General features: G+C 36.6%; 1 protein-coding gene across 3 annotated transcripts in view; it reads right to left on the reverse strand.

Moving 5' to 3' along the window:
* Window positions 1-16280, reverse strand: part of LOC149080550 (cGMP-dependent protein kinase 1-like) — a 210857-nt gene that overhangs the window by 15690 nt on the left and 178887 nt on the right. For 2 of the 3 annotated variants that reach the window (XM_089239653.1, XM_089239654.1), the window contains exon 14: window positions 14327-14490. In XM_089239653.1, coding sequence (XP_089095779.1) covers window positions 14327-14490 — 164 coding nt within the window. Of the gene's footprint in view, window positions 1-4657; window positions 4724-14326; window positions 14491-16280 lie in introns of those variants that run through there. The other variant, XM_089239656.1, reaches the window with a different exon arrangement.

The following is a 16280-nucleotide window of genomic DNA, read 5'->3' on the forward strand; positions in this document are numbered from 1 at the left end:
TTTGTGGAAGGCATGTCATAATCAGAAAAATGAAAAAAAAAAGGTTTGAAAGGCATTTGAAAGCACCATAGCTTAAATCACACTTATAATTGAAAATGAAGCCAAAAAAGATGTGAATTCTAATGTTTTCTTTCTTTCAAAACCAGCAGAGTAGAATATTCAAAATTTCTTGTGAGTGGTGATACAGGAATAAGGTGGAGGCAACATCAAAGATATGTGTGGGTGACCCAATATACAATATGTATCCCACTTAGAACACTTTCCCATGTAAAATGATGTATTTACGTGCATAGGTGTAGATAGACTTGAAATTGAAAGTCTGGAGGAGGACAATGATGATGATGTCAATAAATTTCATTTTCATGTTTTTCTTGATTTATTTTTATTATAATATTGTTACAGAACATAAAAAGCGAAGAATAAGACGAAATCCATCAAGGGATTGTGTTCATGCTGGTGAACACAAATTTTATGGGGGTACACAATTATTGTCAATTATTAAATCAAGTATACACAGAGATGCCATTGACGCGTTATAACGCATCAAATACCCAGAATTTCAGAAAAGGGCGCGTAAAAATTTTGTTCACGCGTCCCCTAGTTCTAAGAAAAAAGTAGAGAGAAAAGCCTCCCGAACTTTTTTCCCTTTCTTTTTTTTCTTCTTTTTACCGTGTATCATGATCGCGCGACCTTGAAAAACTGGTTTTACTACTTTGTACACTTTACTGTATTGATATACAAGCGGATTGTTGAAGAATAAAGCCGGATTTTCCTAGGAGCAGGTTTCCTGTGCTAGGGTACGTCCATAGTGCACCGCTTCCCGCTTCTCGCTTTATTGCTTAAACCGCGGCAGTTGTAGAAGGCGAGATGAACTCGCGCGATTCTAGCCGGTGGTGGTTATAGTGCACCGCTCGCGGGAGCGTCTGCTTGCATGAGCAGTTGGCATCATGGAGCTATCACGTGGGGATATATTGTGTTTTTGTTGACAACAAAAAATATGTACATGAAATGAATAGGACTCACCTTAAAGTTGCAATAGGTTTAGTGTAATCGCTAATTATAGTTAATTAATTAATTGATGATAAATCAGCGATTTCGCTTTTAGTGCCACAACAAATTTTCGATTAGAAAAACGAGAATTAATCGTTACAAAATTTCGTTTGATTTAGTTTTATCGTCAATTAGTTTATATTAATGATAAAACTAAATCATGATCGATAATTAACTAATCAACTAATAACGATAAAACTAAACTGGCCGATAACTAGTTAATTAACGGCAAAATCCGTTGGATTTCGTTTTATCGTTAATTAGTTAATCAACTTAATTAGTTAATTAACGAATTAACGCTAAAATGAAATCCAACGGTATTTTGATTAATTAACGATATCGTTTTTATTACGTCAACTAATTAACGATTAGTATTAACAATAATTAGGCGTCATAAAAACTCCGTTGGATTTAGTATGATCATTAATGATTCTTAATTAATTAACGATTTCGCTTATTATGTCATAACTAATTAATGATTAGTATTAGCAACAATTATCCGTCACAAAAACTCCGTTGGATTCAGTATAATCGTTAATTAACCTTAATTAATGATTAATCACCGATATCACTTTTAGTGTCATATCTAGTTAACGATTAGTATTAACAATAATTATTCGTCATAAAAACTCCGTTAGATTCAGTATTACCATTGATGATCCTTAATTAATAACCGATTTCGCTTATATTATGCCATAACTAGTTAACGATTAGTATTGACAATAATTAATTCTCACAATAGGATTCACTATAATTGTTAATTTTCCTTAATTACTTGATGATTAACGATTTTGCTTTTATTATGTCATAATTAATCAACGATTAGTCAATCAACTCCGTCGATTTACTATTCCACTATAAAACGAACACTTACAGGAAAGTATCCGTTTTAAAGTGCAAGCGGTGAGCCGGTCAAGCGAGAAAAAGAAATAACAATTCATTCCGGTTAAAGCGGGTAAAAGCAGTTTCAGCCGGTAAAAGCAGGTAGGCGGGCGCACTATGGCCGCCCCAATGAGTGTTCACGATCTTTTTTCAGCCGCGATGAAGCGAGTAGCGAGAAGCGGTTCACTATGGACGTACCCTTACGCGCAACGTAATTCGCCCAGCGCGACACGCCGTCCACTCACCGATAAGAATAAGCAGCATGACTGTTTTCCTACAGAGCACAATACGGCTCAGGACAGCGCTTTACGTCGGGCGTGATTGGCCCACTGCTTCTGGAGGAGTCAAATGCGTCGTGCGCCGCTCGTTTTGCCAATGTTCTCTTCACTCTCTCTCATGTTTACTTTCGCTTCCCTTCAAACCGGAGCATGCAGACGACAGAGTAGCTGATGACAAGGCCATGTACTATAATATAGCCGCCCTGATCTGATGCGCCACGCTAGGAAAACACAAACGCGTAGCGTAATTATGTAACACGTTTCTGCCGTCGTGAAATGGTCTAATTCGGTTCATACTGTGCAAAAAACTTATTCCTAGGAAAATCCGGCTCAAGATGAGGGATATCTAGTTGCTTTCCTGAATGAGAGGGGCCATGTACAGAAGTTTCAAATTTCGGATTTTTTTATTACCCCTGATTTTCTCCCTTCCGGTTATATACGGGAAATTATGGTACTTTCACGGCATTCAAAGACCATGTCTCTACGGCGTAAATTCGTCTTGTTCCTACAATATTGCGAATGCTCTTTTTTTTTTTAATCATAAAGGATGGGAATGCCCGTTCAAATTGTAAAACCTTCCCGATATCGTGGAAAAAAAACCGAATCTGTAAAAACTCGATCTTGAATATCCAGTTTTGTCATCTAGCTGCTACGCGGTAATCACCGTTTCGCATCGTGAAAATCACGGGTGTGTACGCAGAATCGGCTTTTGGAGGGGCACCAGAATCAAATTCTTCACCGATAGTATAAAATAAATTATTTTATTCCAATATTTTAATTCTCTACAAAAATATTTTTAATTTTTGATATGGGGGGGGGGGAGGAAGAGGCCCCTCATAATCTCCCCCAAATTTTGCTTTTGGTGAAAAATCCGTGTTTGGAACTTGCGATTGCACAATGGTAATCAGTTAAAAATGTGATTTTCTAAAGATTTCAAATTTTGAGTTGGCTATTCCTTTGAAAAAAACTTACACAGACCTACAATACAAATATGCATACATTGAACTTCAAATGCACGCATTACCAGTTTGGAGAATAGATGCGGGGCCGCAACTGGGAGGGGCAGGCTGGCCTAGTGTCCTGTGCTCTGGACTATAGAGGGCACCAAATTCACCCTTTATAACTGCTTCTTCTACATTACATGGGTGTGCCAAAATGTGTACTTGCCCCGTTTGTGAAAGTATCTAGTTGCGGTGCTAGATAGATGGCACCACCTACTGAACACAAAACATGCCAAATGCTGGGCACACACACATAAGCACACTGTTAAGTTTCCCCAACACAAATCTGACATAGCTTCCATATTCAGGTGTTAAAATATGTGACAGTTAAATGGCAACGGATCAGAATGGTGGACCATCAGGGAAGGAAAATAAAATCATTTTACCAGGAAAACCAAAGTATGAATAATGAATCAGAAGAGATAAATGCCTGAGAGATAATCTAATTTGCTTTAAATTTGATCAGAAGATATTGAAAATGCTAAGATATTTTTAATGAAATTTAAAATCAATCAGAGGGAATTTATACATTGATTAATAGTAAATATATAAACGTGTGCCCTCAACTGTCAATTAAAGTGGATCCTGCTTATAACGTTTTTCAAAAACCGTCATAAAAAACGTTATAAAAATTCGAAAACACTTTAAACGGGAAATCTCAATGAGAATTACTTATTGTTAGGACCACAAAAATAAGTTCATATATTCTAAATGGGAGAAACGTTATAAGCGGGATCAACTGTATATTTGTTTTAGATTTATTACTTGTGAGGAATTCCATACATTAAATTCTCAGTGCTAATGAGCTTCTTTTTTCAAGTTTTTCCTACTAGTAGACAATGAAAGTAAATGAACCTTTGGATAGAACATGTTTTTAGAAATGAATTTTGTACTTGATTCACAGATACCTTCTTCTCTTACCCGGAACATGACCCACTGCTCAGTCTCAACAAAGAAATATAAGCAGGTGATCAAAAACCTGGGGCATACTGGAAGAAAATTCATAGAGATACCAGTGAATTATGGGTAGGGGGGGGGGGCGCATAATTTCTTTCAAAATAAATTTTTTTTGAGAGGGACCCACTTTCATTCAAAAAGGACCCAGATTTTTCAAATAAACAGTATAAATATATGTATAAAACATATAAAAATGCAAGAAAAAATAAAGAAACAAAAAGGGCAGAAAACATATAGAAAAGATACATATACAAAGATACATACAAAACATATACAAAAGATACATATACAAAAGATACATATACAAAGATACATACAAAACATATACAAGAATAACATATACAAAAAAATAGGTTGATAAGTCATGATTTGCACAGATAGTGTCATTTATTGGTGAGTCTGGTGTGTATGACAAAATTAAAATGCAATCCACGATGAGGAAAAACTTCCTATAACACGTTATTAGGCGTAGGCTTTGAGAGAGAGATTGGAGGAACATTGAATGCATCAATTATTGTTATTACCAAGGTCTCGATGTTGTTAACCTAAAAAATTCTGAAAAATGACCATAAAAAATTGTCTAAAAACTTGAAAAATACCCTAAAACTATTAAAAAACTTTAAAATGACAAAAGCATTATTAAATAAAACAAATTTCTTTAGAAAACAACTATGTTCAAAAGTCAAAGAAAAAACTTTTTTTAATAAGTGTTGGAAATTGCATTTTATCCCAACATCAGATTTCATTAAAAATTACCCATGGAATTTTTCGAATAAGCAATTTATAATTTATGAGTGGGTTAGAAAATTTAAAAAACAAAATAGAAATTTTTGTTAGCAAAGCTTTGAGATAAATGTCTATCCACATCAAGAAATGCCATTAAGCTGGGATTACACTATAAAAATTTGTTAAAAGATCTTTTACAAAACCAGAAATATACAACCATTAAGCCTATTGGTTGCATTTGCACGAATGTAACCAATAGGCACATTAGGGCACGGCAGCCCAGGTCGATAAGATACTTGCCTAAAGTACCAAAGGAGGTTTAGAGGTGTCACAAGTTCGATACCCGGATTGTCCTTGTCAGAAATTTTCCTGACACAGGGATATAACAGAAACAGCGACATGACCAGTTATATCAATTATTAAAAGAAAAAAACATGTCTTGATTTTTTTTTTTTTTACACACATATATATATATTGACTTATACAGTCGAACCCTGATGTAAGGCCACCATTTATTTTGCAGATTTATGGTGTTATATCGAATCAGGATTTAGTGCATGTGAAGTAGGGGTCTTGAAAGTTTTACGCTCGAGGGCCACATAAAAAATTTTTCGCGTTCCGTGGGCCACCCATTAATGGTGTAGGGGAGTGTCCCCCCCCGCAAACGACGATCAAACTTAATATATGGAAATATTTTAACAAAATATTTTAAAAAATTTAAACATTCAATTAATTTTAACAAACATTAATTTTGAATGCTTTAAAAAAAATCATTTCAAATTGTATTGTTAAAAAATGCCTTTTTTTGCTATATGAATACATTTCTGTTACTTGAAAATGCTTTTCAAAGTTGGTAAATCTAAATTTTTCTCAGAAATTTCTTGTGCCTCCATTCAATCTCAGTGCACCCCCCCCCCCCCCCCCGCCAAAGGTTGATCCTATGTACGCTCGGATACGACAAATAAAAATAAGATGCGTGATACATATTTTATGGTTCTAATATGTAGCATTTTTGTTTTAAAAAATTAAAACTGAATTGGGGTAAGAACAATTATTTTGGGTATTTTTTTATATTGTATGAAACAGAATGAAAATACATAATTTTTGTTTATACATGTATATGTTCAATTAATTACGTACAATTAAAAAAAAGTCTTTGGTTACTTACATTACGAATGCGAGTGGATGTAATTCCTAAATCAATGCAAAACTTCACATTGTTTTTGCTTGACTAAAGCTTCATTGTTAGGTAAAATTTGTGTTGTTAAATATCCTCCAAATGCTGATCAGTCAGACGTGTTCTAGTTTTTGATTTTGTATTCTTCATTTGACTAAACAACTGTTCACATATGTAAGTGCTGCCAAATGTAAAAGACATGAATAATGCATGTTTGCATATTTGTGGATACTTTTCTTCGTACACATACTTAGAATAAAAATCAATTAATGCAGGAATTTCAAAAAACTTCCATTCAACTGCAGATCACATCGCAAATCTGCAAATTCTAATTGTAACTTTGGTGGAACACTTTCATTATCGACCGAGAATGGTGAGGAAAACATTTTCATAGAAATTTCGTTCTTGCGGAAGTTGGAAAATCGGCTTCTGAATTCCATTCTCAGATTTTAAATGCATTGTACATAATTGTATGGTTTCCAAGTTGTAGATCTATTTACCAACTCCAATAATTTACGAAAATGTATGCAGTTTTTGTTTTGCAATCAACGTTCGCAAAGGACTAATTTAGTTTCGAACTCTTTCACGTTGTCATAAAGATTATGGACAAGTAGGTCTTTTCCTAGTAAGGGGTAGTTTAGATCATTCAGATGACCACTGATATCAACCAGAAATGTGAAATCTCTCACCCACTCTTTATCTTGAAACTCTCCAATAAGTTTTCCTTTGGATTTCATGAATTCATCAACTTTCAAGGAAAACAGGCGCTGAAGCACCTTTACCCAGCCCAACCAGCGTACTTCTGTACAATAAATAACGTCGCCATGCTCAGCTTCCAAATCCTCTAAGAATTTTTGGAACTGTCTGTGGTTAAGTCCTTTGGATCAACTGAAGTTAACCGCTTTCACTACAACAGACATTACATGTTCAAAGTTGGAGAAAAATTTTTTGCACAAGTTTTTCTGGTGTATGATGCAGTGAAAAAGCCATCATCTTTGTATTTCCACATTTTTTGGCATCTGACTTTATCAATGTAATTACCCCTGTCTTCTCTGACCGGTCATAGAGGAAGCACCAGCTGTAGTTATGACAGATAGGTTGCCTAAGTCCAACTCACATTTGGGCAATGTTTCTACCAAACTTGAATATAAGTGAAAACTTCGCGTGGTATCATTAAGTGCACAACGACACTAGCTAACTCCTCAACAATTTTGAAGTATTTGTCAATACCACGAATGAAAATGGCTGCTTGTATTGCAGCCGTCGATTAATCCATAGCTACTGAGTAAAACAAAAATTCCTCACATTTAGATTTGAAGGTCTTGAATACATCTGCTGACAGATCCTCCATGCATCTTACTACTGTCACACCACACGAACTAATGCTCGAAACAGCTTGAGCCTGTGATGGGCAAAGCACATCAACTGCAGACTGAAGACATTCTTTAATGAATGCGATGAGGTTATCGATCAGAATTTGGGGAATACTGTTCCACTCCTCAAGAAGTGCAATCTGCAAGTCTCGAACAGTAACAGGTGGCCTTGGTCGCGCAGCAATGCGTCGTCCGAGCATCTCCCAAACATGCTCGATTGGATTCAGGTCAGGAGAGCACGATGGCCATTCCATACGCTGTATTGTTTCAGCTTCAAGCATGTTCTCCACCAGACAAGCTCTATGCGGTCAGGCATTATCATCCTGGAAAGCAAAGGAATCTCCAATGGCTCCAGAGTAAGGGATCACATGAGGTCGCAGTATCTCGTCTGCATACCTTCAAAGTGCCATTCCGAATGATATGCAGGTCCGTACGTCCGCCTATGCTGATTCCACTCCATGCCATCCAACTCGTCTGTATTGTGACCTTTCACGAACGAATGCAGGGTTATTTCGAGTGCCCCTGTCCCTCCATACCAGAACACGTCGGGTGTCACATTCCAGACTGAATCGGGACTCGTCTGTAAACAGCACTTCGCTCCGATCATGTTGTTCCCAATCTCGATGTTCAGCAGCCCATCTTCTTCGGGCCGCACGGTGGCGTGGGGTCAACAGAATGCAGTCCATTGGCCTACGTGCATAGAGCCCTCCCTCATGAAGCCGATTACGCACTGTTTGGCTGGACACCCTTCGTCCTGTTGCCAAGAGCAACCGTCTTTGCAGCTGCGTAGTATTCTCTGTTCTGTTTCGACGGGCTGTTAACCATATATACCGGTCATCAGTTGCTGTAGTGGGACGTGACCGACCTTGCCCTGGTCGACATCTAACATTTCCTGTTTCTTGGAATCGATTCCACAGCCTTGCAACAACACTTCTGGCGACTCCAACAGCGTCCGCGACACTATGTTGTGTTTGCCCGGATTCCAGTCTGCCTATAACACGCCATGCCATGGATTCCGGTAAATCACGTTGTTGAGACATCCTCAAGGTCACCTTGTCTCAAAAAAAAATACTGCGCAATCGAATTTCACAGTTACGGCAGTAAAACAGACGTTTCTGCAACATCCCGATTTTTGCCCTTATCTCCTTTTTCTGGTTTTTGACGTCATGAACTTTGATTTGCATATGAAGTTTTCTTCTTCCGTTTCCTGCTAGGCTTTAAATTATGGATGATTCATTTTATGTTACTTATTGGTATGCATCTTTACGTAATTTTGTTAAAACCATGTGCTCCCCTAATTGTTTTGAGCAGTGTAGTAATATCACAAATTATGAGCCACATGGCGTCAACTAACCAGGGCTGTCTGAAGAGCATCATGGGCACCCGGCCAAGTGGTTTTTCTGAAGCCCTACCTGATAAATTCTAAAAAATTTCAACCGAATCTCATTTTTGTGAGGCACCTCTTTTTTTGAGGTGCCCAGTGTGGTGTCCTTATAAGAAATGACTAAAAGAACTAAACTGATAAGAACATACAACGCCACCTAGTGTTGTGTAAGGGGAACTAGGGAGTTCCACCTCGGACATCAAGTAGACAAGATGTCTAAATGTTCTGTTCTTTCTGCTTTATAAATTCTTCCTATCTATATGTATGTAATCTATCTAAGTCTAACGTAATAATAAATACTCATCAAAATAAATACCCATGTGTTATCCACTCGGCTAACACAAAGTAACACACTAGTTGTGTTAAAGAAAACACAACAAGTGGCGACGAGAAAACGAAACTGCCCACGCAAAACAGAAACTACTCTGCCGCCGCTGTCAAATATCCGCCGTGTATACGATGCACAGGGACAAATCACGATAAAGACTCCTGCAGATTTATTGCTAGCAAACGTCGCTTCTGTAAAAAAATTGGGCATATAGAAAAAGCCTGCTACGCGGCAAAGAAGACTCAATCGACACCTAACAAACAGAAACAGATTTCAGTTGAGGAAAACGAAAATGACGTTTCCATGTTTGGGTTAAAAAGCCTCCGATGATGGTTACTGTCAACATAGACAATAAACCAATGAGTATGGAAGTTGATACGGGTGGAACAGTATCAGTAATGAGCTTACAGAGATTCAGAAAAATCTAAGAAAAAAGTTCAACCAACGAATTTAGTATTCCAGACATACAATGGAAAAAAAATTGCCCCAGACGGGATATGTCACTGTGAAAGTGGAGTATGGAAAACAAAAGTTGCACTTGAACTTATATTTGGTGAGGGAAAATTTAGACACGATTTTTGGCCGTGAATGGCTATACAAAATCAATCTAGACTGGAACTCTCTTAAGGCTGTGAGGACCGCTAATGACATGGATCTCAAAAAATTGTTGGATGATTATAAAGAAATTTTCGACAACAAATTGGGTGAAATAAATAACCATGAAGTGGAACTAAAGCTAAAACCAAATGTTACCCCAGAGTTTCGTAGAGCGAGAACTGGGCCCTTCGCATTAAAAGACCGGGTTGAAAAAGAAATAGACCGGCTTGAAAGAGAAGGCATTATCGAGCGAGTTGAAACTTCAGATTGGGCTACACCAGTTGTTCCCGTGGTGAAACCAGACGGATCCATAAGGTTATGTGCAGATTATTCTGTCACGTTAAATCCTAAGCTAGAGGTGCCTCAGCATCCCTTACCAACGTTTGAGGAAATATTCTCATGTTTAAATGGGGGTAAACGATTTTCAAAATTGGATTTCAATCATGCATATTTGCAAATGAAAGTGCACCCTGACAGTCAACGACTCCTAACCATAAACACTCATAAGGGGTTATACGCCTGTAAAAGATTGATGTACGGCCTAAATGCAGCTCCAGCAATATGGCAGAGGTACATTGATGGGCTATTCCAAGGAATAGATGGTGTAAAAGTTTTTATGGATGACGCCAGAGTGACCGGAACAAATGACGAGTCACATCTCAGGGCTTTGGAAAAATTTTTCAAAAAATGTCAGGAGCATGGGCTGCAGTTAAATTTGAAAAAGAGCACATTTTTTCAAAAAGAAATAAATTTCTTAGGTCACAAAATTGATGAAAATGGCCTAAGTGAAACAAATGAGAAAACTGAAGCAATTCTGAAAGTTCCCGCACCGAAAAACGTTCAGGAAATAAAAAGTTTTCTGGGCATGGTAAATTTCTACGGGAAATTTTGTCCTAATCTGGCAACCATTGCCTATCCTCTCAATGAGCTGACAAAAAAGGACGTTCCGTGGCGTTGGTCTAAAAAGTGTAAGACTGCATTCAAGAAGATCAAAAAGGAAATTTGCTCAAAGCGAATCTTGATGCACTATGATCCTACACTACCTCTTACTCTTGCTTCAGATGCTTCTCCAGTGGGAATAGGAACAGTTCTATCACATGTCTTACCAGATGGAACAGAAAGACCAATTGCCTTCGCTTCTCATACGCTGACGAAAACGGAACAGAGATACTCCCAGATTGACAAAGAAGCTTTGGCAATTATCTGGGCAGTAAAGAAATTTATGCTTTACTTGAAAGGCCGAAGATTTACTCTCATAACAGATCACAAGCCTTTGGTAGCGATATTCAGCTCGAAGAAAGGTCTACCAGTGTTGACGGCTACTCGACTTCTGCATTATGCCTTGATCTTACAAGCATATCAGTTCGATATCATCTATCGTAACACACAGAACCATGGTAATGTAGATTGTCTTTCCCGATTACCTTTAAGGTCGGAAGACTTAGTTGTCAAGGATGACATAGAACTCTTCCAGTTGAATCAAATCGAAACACTACCAGTGAAAGCTCTTTAGCAAAAGAGACACAAAATGATGAAGAGTTGGGTCCATTGCTGAGGAAATTGAAATTCGGTGAACCTTTAGGAGGGAAGGAAGCCGAGTACACCTTGCAGGACAGATGTATAATGCATGGCCCAAGAGTTTTTATTCCGAAGAAATTTAGAAATCAAATTCTTGATGAAGTCCATCAAGGCCATCTGGGCATTGTTAAAATGAAAGCAATTGCTCGATCCTACGTCTACTGGAGGGACATAGATAGCGACATAGAAAAAGCTGCTAAAAACTGTCCAGATTGCTCCAGATTCAAGTCCGATCTGGTGAAAGCAAGGGTACACCATTGGGAATACACGAGTGCTCCGTGGGAGAGAATTCATGTAGATTTCGCAGCTACCATATTCGAGCATATGTTTTTGATCATAGTCGATGCTCATTCTAAATGGATGGAAGTATACCCGATGAAATCAACAAACACGTTCAAGACAGTTGAATGCCTACGGGACTGTTTCTCTCGATTTGGACTGCCTTTAGTGTTAGTGAGCGACAATGGTCCTCAGTTCATATCACACGAGTTTGAAATATTCATGAGGAATAATGGAATAAAGCACAAAACGTGTGCTCCCTTCAAACCATCAAGCAACGGGCAGGTAGAGAGATACGTTCACACCTTAAAACAATCCCTTCGGGCGATGCAAAGATTTCCCGGAAACATCTACCAAAAAGTGAGCACGTTTTTGTTGAATTACAGAAAAGCGCCAAATGCGACTACCAAGCAAAGCCCAGGAATGTTATTCCTAAAAAGAGAAATCCGAACTAGGATAGACCTAGTCTTGCCAAATATCAAGAACAGGGTTCAAGAAAGGATCAGAAATGAGGTCACAGACTTCTATGACCGAACTTTCGAGCCAGGAGATAGTGTGGCTGTGCGAGATTACAGATCCGCCAATTAATAACAAGTGGAAGTTCGGAACTGTTCTCAACAAAGACGGAGTTCTACACTACACTGTAGATGTAAATGGAACTCTCTTCCGACGTCACATCGACCAGATGAGAGCAGCTAGCAATCAAGTCCAGCCAAGCTTGGTGATACCCAGAGTTCCAGGCAAACTTTCATCAACTCCTGTCGCTGCTGACTCCGAAGTGCAGTTTGCTCCAGAAGAACAGACAACTCCGGCAGAGATCAGTAGCGATCTACCAACACCAGCTAAGGCACCAGCGACGTCCAGCAAGCCACCAGCGATGTCCAGTACTTCCTTTCCTTTGCGACGTTCCCAACGAACCAGGAAAGCTCCTGTCCGGTTGGATCTTTAAATTAGCGGGGAGGAATGTGGTGTCCTTATAAGAAATGACTAAAAGAACTAAACTGATAAGAACATACAACGCCACCTAGTGTTGTGTAAGGGGAACTAGGGAGTTCCACCTCGGACATCAAGTAGACAAGATGTCTAAATGTTCTGCTCTTTCCGCTTTATAAATTCTTCCTATCTATATGTATGTAATCTATCTAAGTCTAACGTAATAATAAATACTCATCAAAATAAATACCCATGTGTTATCCACTCGGCTAACAAAGTGTTAAAGAAAACACCACCCAGGTAGGCCCATGCATTAAGATGGCACTGCAACTAACAAGTCGAAAAACGTGAGTGAAGTTTGAAACCCATAAAGGAAGATGGATAACCGTTGCCACTCAAGACATTTAAAAAATCAGAAAATGCTTGAAGAAAATCATTTACATTATTGCATGTTTCTTTAATTCTTGATAGCTGTCCAAAAAATATATTTTTCAAAATTCTAATACTAGAAATGAAATTAGAAAGAAAATTAACTTTAAATTTAAATTCTTTTCTTTTCTTTTATCAAAAATTCCAATAAAAGCAATGTTATTAGAGAGACAAATTTTAAGATCAAGGAAATCTGCAGAAAAGGGGTCATGATTGGTTCTCTTGAGTGTCAAGTCTGTAGGGTAAATATCATCACTTAATTTCAGAAAATTTTCAAAATTAAAAATAATGAGATCATCGATATATCTAAAACCCATGTATTTATGTTCAGTGAAAATATTTGTTTCATAGAAATGTAAAAAAAATATTCGCAAAAGCACTAGAAAAACAAATTCCCATGGGGATACCCTTGATTTGTTTGAAGACATCGATGCCATTATGCAAGCAGTTCTCAAAGATGCAGAATTATACCAAATTATTCCAAAAGTTTTTATCAAAGGGAATAATGTTTTTGTATTTTACATATAAACTCTCACAAATATTTAAGATGTTTTCATGAGGAAATTTTTGAAGTCAAATGTTTCAATACTATCAATTTTTGAATTTCTTAAAAAATTCAGAACTTCCTGATTATTCTTTATAATAAGTCTCTTCTTCCAATTCTATTTTGTCTGAAATATTTTTTAAGATGTTCAAGACAGTTTTGCCACAGTCACTATTATAACAGTTGGTACCACAAGTGAGGAATCTAAATTTAATAGGTTTTTTGTGAAGTTTAACAGTGACAAACAAATATGGATAACGAGACAAGAAATAATTAATTTTAAGTTTTTTGGTAATGGCACAATTTCTGTTGTCTATTTCTTTTAACGGTCTTGCTATCTTAGTGTAAGTGCAAATATTGTTACATTCATTGAGCAGCAAGTTCTTGTAACATAACTTGCAAATAATCGCAAAGTTATTAGCTGCCTTCGTTCATTTCTCTTCTAATTATATATGTGTGTGTGTGTGTGGGGGGGGGGGGGAGTAAAAGTGATAAATAAAGTGATTATGCATAATCATTGGTTATTATGTAAAAGCACTGACCATTTTGGTAAGTTAAACTTCATTCATCTAAGTATATCACATTCAGCTATGATTATGCATAATTGACAGCTTTATTGGTAAATGTGATAAATTTACAGATTTAAGTGAATCTATTAGTCTCTAATTCCAAGGTATAGCCTGTTTGTGAGCGTTATTGAGTTGAAGCTAACTCTTTCTTACAAAATATCAGAGTATTTCATGTTAGTGATATTCAGATTTGGAAATAATGATGCAAATGACATCACTGGAAGAAAATGACAAAACTTACGTTCCAGTCAAAAGCTCAAACATCAATACTCCTAGTGACCAATAATCAGCTGATATATCATGACCTCTGTTTAGAATAATTTCTGGTGCAACATACTCTGGAGTGCCACAAAATGTCCATGTCTTATGCCCGTGTTGTAACTTTTTAGCAAAACCGAAATCTACCTATAAAATTTATTTAAATTGAGCAACAAATCATGATCAACAAAAACTTTACTACTTATAGAGTATAACCAGAGAAAAGCAAAAATAGCATATTACTTTTTGTACATAAATCATTTACATAAGTAAATAATACAACAGCTTCATTTTTTTTTTGCTGAAAATAAGATTTTTGACATTGTTTTTCATTGTTTATGTTCAGATTTCATTGTTTATGTTCAGATTTCATTGTTTATGTTCAGATTTCATTGTTTATGTTCAGATTTCATTGTTTATGTTCAGATTTCATTGTTTTTATCTCGGATTTCAAACATGTTTTTTTTAAACAATGAACTCATGATTTTTTTTTATGACATAAAGTTTCCAGTTTGGAAATACAGTGTTCTTACAAACTTCATAACCTTTATTACACCATGAACATAATAAATTGAAATTTGATTTCTTTTATCTCTGTGTGGTGAAAGCAAGTTAGAGCATAAAGGTTTGAGCCATTTGTCGAGTAAAATCCTATAGTCACTTTCAGTTCTAACTTAATCCTATGTTGGCTCAATTTTATCAAAATTGAGCTCAAATTTAGCATACACATAACGCAAAGCAAATATTGTTAAAAGGGCACCAATGGATCACATTTGATAGCATTTAGTAACATCAATGTTTGATAGATAGAGTGCAAAAAACAACATCACAGAAATTTGAGTCCAGAAATATTTTGTTCAGATGTGTACAGTAGTGAGTATCATGTACAGTCTCTCCACTGAGAGCATGCATAATAATTACAGTAGTTTGGCTTTTAGAGAATAAATAAGAAAAGGCTTAAATATAAACAATACCAATTCCATATTAATAGACACTGCTCACCCACTTCACTTAGGTAATCATACCAGCAGGTGATTGATAAAGATGGTATGTCAAGAGAACAGAACCCGTATTTTACAGGTCTTCCATTCTGTATGAAAAAATTAACTAGCAGCAAAAGAACATCAACAGCAAATGAAAAGTATCCATTGCAGAAGATTATTGCTTTGATATAAGAATAAATCATAGCCATTTTGTCTTATCATGCCATGAGAACTGTTTTTTAAGAGGGAAAATGAGTAAAATTCAAAACAGCCACACCTTGTATGGAAAACACTTAGTTTACATATGACACACACTCATGTTGCCCTGTAGAAACAATTACATTACAGTCTGCATCTGAACTCACACTTGGACCTTTCTGCATAAGTTATAAACTTCTTTTATTTTGAAATATGTGGGATCTTATCAAAATTATTTGATATGAAAATTACCAGCCATCTTACCAGGTATGACTTTATAGCATTGTGTAAAACATGGATGTACAAGAAATACCTCCTAACCCAGCTTATTAATGAAACACAATCTTATTGTAAAAGCTGCACAGTCAAAACACTTTCATCTTTATTTAGGTCTGTTAATGGCAATCAAAAAGGATTTAGGTATTTTAAAGATTCAATTTAAAATGAGTTTTCAGGTTTGTAAAGCTGAATAATTAATTTATAAATAATTAATTCCATCTCAAACCACTAGTAACTAGCTAAGTATATACTTAGCCCTTTCAGGTAAAGACTATCTGGTGCGGGGAGCTTTGAGCTCAAGTTGCAGATCTGACATATTGTGGTTTACTACTAAAAAACGGCCAGGTATCCACGGGTACTTAGATAAGCGGTTCCCAAAATGGGTGCTCTGATCACTTACTGGGGGGGGGGGTTACTGCAATAAAATGTATCCCACTAAGTAAATTTACTAATTTAAGGGTATGATAGTTTATTAAA

The sequence above is a fragment of the Pholcus phalangioides genome, unplaced genomic scaffold (genome assembly GCF_987345545.1).
Source record: "Pholcus phalangioides strain wild (caught in Gottingen) unplaced genomic scaffold, Ppha-v1.0 ptg000011l_1, whole genome shotgun sequence".
Classification (NCBI taxonomy): Eukaryota; Metazoa; Arthropoda; class Arachnida; order Araneae; family Pholcidae; genus Pholcus; species Pholcus phalangioides.